Source organism: Perca flavescens, unplaced genomic scaffold (genome assembly GCF_004354835.1).
Source record: "Perca flavescens isolate YP-PL-M2 unplaced genomic scaffold, PFLA_1.0 EPR50_1.1_unplaced_scaf_60, whole genome shotgun sequence".
In the NCBI taxonomy this organism is placed as follows: domain Eukaryota; kingdom Metazoa; phylum Chordata; class Actinopteri; order Perciformes; family Percidae; genus Perca; species Perca flavescens.
The window spans coordinates 7501-17500 of record NW_021166714.1 but is presented as its reverse complement, the minus strand read 5'-3'; the positions used below and the strand labels follow the sequence as shown (position 1 = coordinate 17500).

Below are 10000 nucleotides of genomic sequence, written 5' to 3'. Positions count from 1 at the left end.
TTCCTGCCTCCCGCCCAATCAGGTGAGGCTGTGATGTCACCAGACGGAGACGCCGTGATGTCACAGCGTAGGTCTGACCCTGTCTGTCTCTTTCGGGTTGCTAGGCGACAGGTGGTGTCCAGGTCGTACGTGGGCTGCATAAAGAACGTGGAGATCGCCCGGTCCAACTTCGACCTGCTGAGAGACGCGTACGGAGTCCGCAAGGGCTGCGTCCTCGAGGTAACCCAACCTCTATATTCAATTAACCTTTATTTATAGTATCAGATCATAACAGGAGTTATCCTAACCTCTATATATAGTATCAGATCATAACAGGAGTTATCCTAACCTCTATATATAGTATTAGATCATAACAGGAGTTATCCTAACCTCTATATATAGTATCAGATCATACCAGGAGTTATCCTGACCTTTATATATAGTATCAGATCATAACAGGAGTTATCCTAACCTCTATATATAGTATCAGACCATAACAGGAGTTATCCTAACCTCTATATATAGTATCAGATCATAACAGGAGTTATCCTAACCTCTATATATAGTATCAGATCATAACAGGAGTTATCCTAACCTTTATATATAGTATCAGATCATAACAGGAGTTATCCTAACCTCTATATATAGTATCAGACCATAACAGGAGTTATCCTAACCTCTATATATAGTATCAGATCATAACAGGAGTTATCCTAACCTCTATATATAGTATCAGATCATAACAGGAGTTATCCTAACCTCTATATATAGTATCAGACCATAACAGGAGTTATCCTAACCTCTATATATAGTATCAGATCATAACAGGAGTTATCCTAACCTCTATATATAGTATCAGATCATAACAGGAGTTATCCTAACCTTTATATATAGTATTAGATCATAACAGGAGTTATCCTAACCTCTATATATAGTATCAGATCATAACAGGAGTTATCCTAACCTTTATATATAGTATTAGATCATAACAGGAGTTATCCTAACCTCTATATATAGTATCAGATCATAACAGGAGTTATCCTAACCTCTATATATAGTATCAGACCATAACAGGAGTTATCCTAACCTCTATATATAGTATCAGATCATAACAGGAGTTATCCTAACCTCTATATATAGTATCAGATCATAACAGGAGTTATCCTAACCTCTATATATAGTTTCAGATCATAACAGGAGTTATCCTAACCTCTATATATAATATCAGATCATAACAGGAGTTATCCTAACCTCTATATATAGTATCAGATCATAACAGGAGTTATCCTAACCTTTATTTATAGTATCAGATCATAACAGGAGTTATCCTAACCTCTATATATAGTATCAGATCATAACAGGAGTTATCCTAACCTCTATATATAGTATCAGATCATAACAGGAGTTATCCTAACCTCTATATATAGTATCAGATCATACCAGGAGTTATCCTAACCTCTATATATAGTATCAGATCATAACAGGAGTTATCCTAACCTCTATATATAGTATCAGATCATAACAGGAGTTATCCTAACCTCTATATATAGTATCAGATCATACCAGGAGTTATCCTAACCTCTATATATAGTATCAGATCATAACAGGATTTATCCTAACCTCTATATATAATATCAGATCATACCAGGAGTTATCCTAACCTTTATTTATAGTATCAGATCATAACAGGAGTTATCCTAACCTCTATATATAGTATCAGATCATAACAGGAGTTATCCTAACCTCTATATATAGTATCAGATCATAACAGGAGTTATCCTAACCTCTATATATAGTATCAGATCATAACAGGAGTTATCCTAACCTCTATATATAGTATCAGATCATACCAGGAGTTATCCTAACCTCTATATATAATATCAGATCATAACAGGAGTTATCCTAACCTCTATATATAGTATCAGATCAAAACATGAGTTATCCTAACCTTTATTTATAGTATCAAATCATAACAAGAGTTATCCTAACCTTTATATATAATATCAAATCATAACAGGAGTTATCCTAACCTCTATATATAGTATCAGATCATAACAGGAGTTATCCTAACCTTTATATATAATATCAGATCATAACAGGAGTTATCCTAACCTCTATATATAGTATCAGATCATAACAGGAGTTATCCTAACCTCTATATATAGTATCAGATCATAACAGGAGTTATCCTAACCTCTATATATAGTATCAGATCATAACAGGAGTTATCCTAACCTTTATATATAATATCAGATCATAACAGGAGTTATCCTAACCTTTATATATAATATCAGATCATAACAGGAGTTATCCTAACCTCTATATATAGTATCAGATCATAACAGGAGTTTTACTGACATTTATATATAGTATCAAATCATAACAGGAGTTATCCTAACCTTTATATATAATATCAGATCATAACAGGAGTTATCCTAACCTTTATATATAATATCAGATCATAACAGGAGTTATCCTAACCTCTATATATAGTATCAGATCATAACAGGAGTTTTACTGACATTTATATATAGTATCAAATCATAACAGGAGTTATCCTAACCTTTATATATAATATCAGATCATAACAGGAGTTTTACTAACATTTATATATATTATCAGATTATAACAGGAGTTATCCTAACTTCTATATATAGTATCAGATCAAAACATGAGTTATCCTAACCTTTATATATAGTATCAAATCATAACAGAAGTTATCTCACGACACTTTACAGATAGAGCAGGTCTAGACCACACTAGAATATACAAAGACTCAACAATTCCAGTAATTCCCCCATTATTTGAGCAATCCTAATAGTAAGGAATTACAGTAGTCCAGCCTGGAAGTAACCAATGCATGGACTAGTTTTTCAGCATCGTTTTGAGACAGGATGTTCCTAATTTTGGCAATGTTACGCAGACGCAGGATGTTCTTGAGATTTTTTTAGATGGGCGTTAAAGGATATATCCTGATCAAAAATAACCCCTAGATTTCTGACAGCAGTGCTGGAGGCCAGGGCAATACCATCCAGAGTAGCTATGTCTTTAGATAATGAGGTTCGGAGGTGTTTAGGGCCCAGCACAACAACTTCAGTTTTGTTAGAGTTTAACATCAGAAAATTGTAGGTCATCCAGGATTTTATATCTTTAATACATGCTTGGAGTTTAGCTAGCTGACTGGTTTCGTATGGCTTGATCGACAGGTATAATTGGGTGTCATCTGCATAACAGTGAAAGTTAATTGAGTGTTTCCTAATAATATTACCAAGAGGAAGCATATATAAGGAGAATAGAATTGGTCCAAGCACTGAGCCTTGTGGAACGCCATGGCTAACTTTAGCGTGCTTGGAGGATTTATCATTAACATTAACAAATTGATATCGATCACAGAAATAGGACTTAAACCAGCTTAGAGCAATTCCTTTAATGCCAACTAAGTGTTCCAGTCTCTGTAACAGGATTGAATGGTCAATAGTGTCAAATGCAGCACTAAGATCTAGTAGAACAAGAATGGAGACAAGTCCTTTGTCTACAGCAGTTAGAAGGTCGTTAGTAATTTTCACCAGTGCCGTCTCTGTGCTATGATGCTTTCTAAATCCTGATTGAAAGTCATCAAATAAACTATTGCTATGGAGACAATCACATAACTGATTAGCAATATTTAAATTTATCAGGCGGTGTTTTATATCTGTTTCCTGTTTCCTGTCAGGCGGTGCTATATATCTAACTGTTTCCTGTTTCCTGTCAGGCGGTGTTTTATATCTAACTGTTTCCTGTTTCCTGTCAGGTGGTGCTATATATCTAACTTCTTCCTGTTTCCTGTCAGGCGGTGCTATATATCGAACTGTTTCCTGTTTCCTGTTTCCTGTCAGGCGGTGCTATATATCTAACTGTTTCCTGTTTCCTGTGAGGCGGTACTATATATCTAACTGTTTCCTGTTTCCTGTCAGGCGGTGTTTTATATCTAACTGTTTCCTGTTTCCTGTCAGGCGGTGCTATATATCTAACTTTTTCCTGTTTCCTGTCAGGCGGTGCTATATATCGAACTGTTTCCTGTTTCCTGTTTCCTGTCAGGCGGTGCTATATATCTAACTGTTTCCTGTTTCCTGTCAGGCGGTGCTATATATCTAACTGTTTCCTGTTTCCTGTCAGGCGGTGCTATATATCTAACTGTTTCCTGTTTCCTGTTTCTTGTGAGGCGGTGCTATATATCTAACTGTTTCCTGTTTCCTGTCAGGCGGTGCGCAGCGTGTCGCTGTTGGCCGGTGGCTTCGTTGAGATTGCGGCGCCGCCACTTGGTCAGGAGGCGGAGCTTCTCTTCTCCTTCTCCTCCCTCAACCAATCAGGAGTCCTGCTGGCTGCCTTCAGCGAGGAGCGCACACAGAGAAAGGTGAGACAGACAGACAGACAGGTGAGACAGACAGACCACCGTCAGAGAGTCAGAGAGCTCTCTGATTGGCTCCCTGTCTAAGATAAAGTACCCCTGTCAGAGACGGTGTTTGTGGCTCTCTGATTGGCTCCCTGTCCACGATAAAGTACCCCTGTCAGAGACAGTGTTTGTGGCTCTCTGATTGGCTCCCTGTCCAAGATAAAGTACCCCTGTCAGAGACGATGTTTGTGGCTCTCTGATTGGCTCCCTGTCCAAGATAAAGTACCCCTGTCAGAGACAATGTTTGTGGCTCTCTGATTGGCTCCCTGTCCAAGATAAAGTACCCCTGTCAGAGACAGTGTTTGTGGCTCTCTGATTGGCTCCCTGTCTAAGATAAAGTACCCCTGTCAGAGACTATGTTTGTGGCTCTCAGATTGGCTCCCTGTCCAAGATAAAGTACCCCTGTCAGAGACAATGTTTGTGGCTCTCTGATTGGCTCCCTGTCCAAGATAAAGTACCCCTGTCAGAGACAGTGTTTGTGGCTCTCTGATTGGCTCCCTGTCTAAGATAAAGTACCCCTGTCAGAGACAGTGTTTGTGGCTCTCTGATTGGCTCCCTGTCTAAGATAAAGTACCCCTGTCAGAGACAGTGTTTGTGGCTCTCTGATTGGCTCCCTGTCCAAGATAAAGTACCCCTGTCAGAGACAGTGTTTGTGGCTCTCTGATTGGCTCCCTGTCTAAGATAAAGTACCCCTGTCAGAGACGATGTTTGTGGCTCTCAGATTGGCTCCCTGTCTAAGATAAAGTACCCCTGTCAGAGACGGTGTTTGTGGCTCTCTGATTGGCTCCCTGTCTAAGATAAAGTACCCCTGTCAGAGACTGTGTTTGTGGCTCTCTGATTGGCTCCCTGTCTAAGATAAAGTACCACTGTCAGAGACGATGTTTGTGGCTCTCAGATTGGCTCCCTGTCTAAGATAAAGTACCCCTGTCAGAGACGATGTTTGTGGCTCTCTGATTGGCTCCCTGTCTAAGATAAAGTACCCCTGTCAGAGACGATGTTTGTGGCTCTCAGATTGGCTCCCTGTCTAAGATAAAGTACCCCTGTCAGAGACGGTGTTTGTGGCTCTCTGATTGGCTCCCTGTCTAAGATAAAGTACCCTGTCAGAGACTGTGTTTGTGGCTCTCTGATTGGCTCCCTGTCTAAGATAAAGTACCCCTGTCAGAGACGATGTTTGTGGCTCTCAGATTGGCTCCCTGTCTAAGATAAAGTACCCCTGTCAGAAACAATGTTTGTGGCTCTCTGATTGGCTCCCTGTCTAAGATAAAGTACCCCTGTCAGAGACTTTGTTTGTGGCTCTCTGATTGGCTCCCTGTCTAAGATAAAGTACCCCTGTCAGAGACTGTGTTTGTGGCTCTCTGATTGGCTCCCTGTCTAAGATAAAGTACCCCTGTCAGACACGATGTTTGTGGCTCTCTGATTGGCTCCCTGTCTAAGATAAAGTACCCCTGTCAGAGACTGTGTTTGTGGCTCTCTGATTGGCTCCCTGTCTAAGATAAAGTACCCCTGTCAGAGACGGTGTTTGTGGCTCTCTGATTGGCTCCCTGTCTAAGTGACTGTTTCCTGTGTGTGTGCAGTACTTCCTGTCGGTGCAGCTGTTGTCCGGAGCGCTGGAGGCGGAGCTTGGCGAGGTGGGCGGGGCTACTCGGAAGGTGACGGCGGTGAAACCTGACGGAGCGTCCTTCAGCGACGGGACAAAACACTCGGTCATCATCAACGTCAACAGGAAGTAGGTGTTACCATGGAAACACTTTCCTCCCTTCCTCCTTCCCTACTTCCTTATCCTTCCTTCCCTTCTCTTCTTCCCTACGTACTACCTTTCCTCCTTTCTGCCTGTCTGTCTGCCTGTCTGCCTGCCTGCCTGCCTGCCTGTCTGTCTGTCTGTCTGTCTGTCTGTCTGCCTGTCTGTATTAATGGATATACTCTTTGTTTGCCTGTCTGTCTGCTTGCCTGTCCGTCTGTCTGCCTGCCTGCCTGTCTGTCTGTCTGTCTGTCTGTATTAATGGATATACTTCTTGTCTGCCTGCCTGTCTGTCTGTCTGTTTGTCTGCCTGTCTGTATTAATGGATATACTCTTTGTTTGCCTGTCTGTCTGCTTGCTTGTCCGTCTGTCTGTCTGCCTGCCTGCCTGTCTGTCTGTCTGTCTGTCTGTCTGTCTGTCTGTCTGTATTAATGGATATACTTCTTGTCTGCCTACCTGTCTGTCTGCCTGTCTGTCTGTATTAATGGATATTCTGCCTGCCTGTCTGCCTGCCTGTTTGTCTGTATTAATGGATATTCTGTCTGTCTGTCTGCCTGTCTGCCTGTCTGCCTGTCTGTCTGTCTGTCTTTATTAATGGATATACCTCTTGTCTGTCTTTCTGTCTGTATTAATGGATATACTTCTTGTCTGCCTGCCTGTCTGCCTGCCTGTCTGTCTGTATTAATGGATATTCTGCCTGTCTGTCTGTCTGTCAGGTCCCTGTCTCTGCAGGTGGACGAGGAACAAAGGAAGTCTGTCTCTCTGTTGCCGGGCGGATTATCTCGTCTGTCTCCAGCCTCTTTCTTCATTGGTGGGCTGCCATCAGGGGAGGAGTCTCGTCTTCCAATCAGATTACAGGAGGTGTACCGGAGTTTCAGAGGTTGCATCCAACACCTGGTGCTGTCCGGAGCGTAAGTCTCTCCAAAGATCCTCTATAACTAAAGATTTACCTGGGCCCGGTTTACCTGGGCCCGGTTTACCTGAGTTTCTCTCTGAGTGGTACCCTATTACCCCTTTTCCACCAACAAGAACCAGGTGCTGGTTCAGAGCTAGTGCCGGTTTGGAGTTGGTTCGACTGACGAGCCTCCAAAGAACCGGTTTGCTTTTCCACAGGCTAAAGAGCCGGCACAGAGCCAGGTCTTAGTCACTGTATACGTCTCATCTGTCCCAGCAACGTTAGCGCGGCGCCGCCAAACACGAACACACCATCAACAATGGCGGACGTTGCTTTGCTAGTGATGTCTGTGGCTTTGCGGACCGACAACGGTGTCCAAACTCGGCAGATCCAACGATTTCGCTGCTGCTGCTGTTGTTGTTTAACCGTGTCCATCGTTTTTATCTGTTAATTCAAACATGGCCGTCACAAGTTTCTGTTCGTCTTGTTGGTCACGGTAACCCCGCTGACGTAAGCGGTTCTTACTTCTGGCCCAGCGATGATTTGGTGCTACTTAAGAGCCACTTCTACCGGTTCGGAGCTGGTGCTTTGGTGGTCGGAAAACAAAGAACCGATTTGAAACTAGGCTCTGGCTCCCAACCAGCACCAGCTCTGCCTTGGTGGGAAAAGTGTGTGTGTTTTGTTTCATTCTCAGAGTTTCTGAGTTCTTGTTGCCGATCATGTGACTTTCCCGACTCGGAAACTCGTTTTGCACATTTGTCCTACAACACGTGAAAGCAGCATAAAGTGTACATACATAAAAGTGGGAATACTTCAAGAGAAAAGGGTGAAATATTAGGGGGGAAAAGTTGGAAAATTTCCTTAAAAAATTGGAATAATATAAGAATAAAGGCGGTAATATTGCCCAACACATTTGAATGTTTGTGGCTCTCTGATTGGCTCCCTGCAGACTGGTGGACCTATCAGGGGCTGTGAAGTACGAGGGGGCGGAGCTCGACAGCTGCCTATTGGAGGAGAGGGCCGGGGGGGTGGTGCTTCCTGAAGACCAGGATGTAGAGCCAACTGACCCCGCCCCCCTGCCTGGAACCCCGCCCATCCAGCTGGGCGCCATGACACCCGGAGCGCTCACGGTAATCATTATGGGATGTGTGTGTGTGATTATGGGATGTTGGTTTGTCTGATTATGGGATGTGTGTGTGTGATTATGGGATGTTGGTTTGTCTGATTATGGGATGTGTGTGTGTGATTATGGGATGTTGGTTTGTCTGATTATGGGATGTGTGTGTGTGATTATGGGATGTTGGTGTGTGTGTCTGTCTGATTATGGGATGTTTTTGTGTGTGTGTGTGTGTGTGTGTGTGTGTGTGTGTGTGTGTGATTATGGGATGTGTGTGTCTGATTATGGGATGTTGGTGTGTGTGTGTGATTATGGGATGTTGGCGTGTGTGTCTGATTATGGGATGTGTGTTTGTATGTGTGTGCAGTGTGCGTTGGAGGCGGGGCCTAGCTTCCTGCCGGCGGCGGTTCAGTTTGGTTCGTCCAAACACAGTCACATGACCTTCATCATCGCCCCGGACGCCGTCAGGAAGAGGTGAGTCGCCATGGTGACGCTGAAGTCAGCCAGCTGTTCTCTGTTTACAGAATGTGTCTCTTACTCTGTGTCTCTGACTCGTTGTGTCTCTGACTCTGACTCTGTCTCTGTGTCTTTGACTCTCTGTCTCTGTGTTTCTGTGTCTCTGACTGTGTCTCTGACTCTGTGTCTCTGTGTCTCTGACTCTCTGTGTCTCTGACTCTGTGTCTCTGACTCGTTGTGTCTGACTCTCTGTGCCTCTGACTCTGTCTCTGACTCACTGTGTCTCTGACTCTCTGTGCCTCTGACTCTGTGTCTCTGACTCTCTGTGTCTCTGTGTCTCTGACTCTCTGTGTCTCTGTGTCTCTGTGTCTCTGTGTCTGTGTCTTTGACTCTCTGTGTCTCTGAATCTTTGTGTCTCTGACTCTGTGTCTCTGTGTCTTTGACTCTCTGTGTCTCTGACTCTTTGTGTCTCTGGCTCTGTGTCTCTGACTCTGTGTCTCTGACTCTCTGTGTCTCTGTGTCTCTGACTCTATGTCTCTGACTCACTGTGTCTCTGAATCTCTGTGCCTCTGACTTTGTGTCTCTGACTCTCTGTGTCTCTGTGTCTCTGACTCTCGGTCTCTGACTTTGTGTCTCTGACTCTCTGTCTCTGACTCTGTGTCTCTGACTCTCTGTGTCTCTGACTCTGTGTCTCTGACTCGTTGTGTCTGACTCTCTGTGCCTCTGACTCTGTCTCTGACTCACTGTGTCTCTGACTCTCTGTGCCTCTGACTCTGTGTCTCTGACTCTCTGTGTCTCTGTGTCTCTGACTCTGTGTCTCTGTGTCTCTGACTCGGTGTCTCTGACTCGTTGTGTCTCTGACTCTCTGTGCCTCTGACTCTGTCTCTGACTCACTGTGTCTCTGAATCTCTGTGCCTCTGACTTTGTGTCTCTGACTCTCTGTGTCTCTGTGTCTCTGACTCTCGGTCTCTGACTTTGTGTCTCTGACTCTCTGTCTCTGACTCTGTGTCTCTGACTCTTTCTCTCTCTTTGTGTCTCTGACTCTTTCTGTCTCTGACTCTGTCTCTGTGTGTCTGTGTCTCTGTGTCTCTGACTCTTTGTGTCTCTGACTCTCTGTCTTTGACTCTTTGTGTCTCTGACTCTTTGTGTCTCTGACTCTCTGTCTCTGACTCTCTGTGTCTCTGACTCTGTGTCTTTGACTCTCTCTGTCTCTGACTCTTTGTGTCTCTGTGTCTCTCACTATCTGTGTCTTTGACTCTATGTGTCTCTGAATCTTTGTGTCTCTGACTCTGTCTCTGCGTCTCTGACTCTCTGTGTCTTTGACTCTCTGTGTCTTTGACTCTTTGTGTCTCTGACTCTCTGTCTCTGACTCTCTGTGTCTCT

General features: G+C 43.6%; 1 protein-coding gene across 1 annotated transcript in view; it reads left to right on the top strand.

The window, feature by feature from the left end:
* Positions 1–10000, top strand: part of LOC114552056 (laminin subunit alpha-1) — a gene marked incomplete at its 5' end in the record, with an annotated part of 30707 nt that overhangs the window by 14139 nt on the left and 6568 nt on the right. The window contains 7 exons of the mRNA XM_028572760.1: positions 1–22; positions 105–219; positions 4220–4372; positions 5986–6137; positions 6866–7060; positions 7994–8174; positions 8529–8635. The exon at positions 1–22 is cut by the window's left edge and continues 120 nt beyond it. Of these exons, the coding sequence (XP_028428561.1) occupies positions 1–22; positions 105–219; positions 4220–4372; positions 5986–6137; positions 6866–7060; positions 7994–8174; positions 8529–8635 (925 nt within the window). The remainder of the gene's footprint in view (positions 23–104; positions 220–4219; positions 4373–5985; positions 6138–6865; positions 7061–7993; positions 8175–8528; positions 8636–10000) is intronic.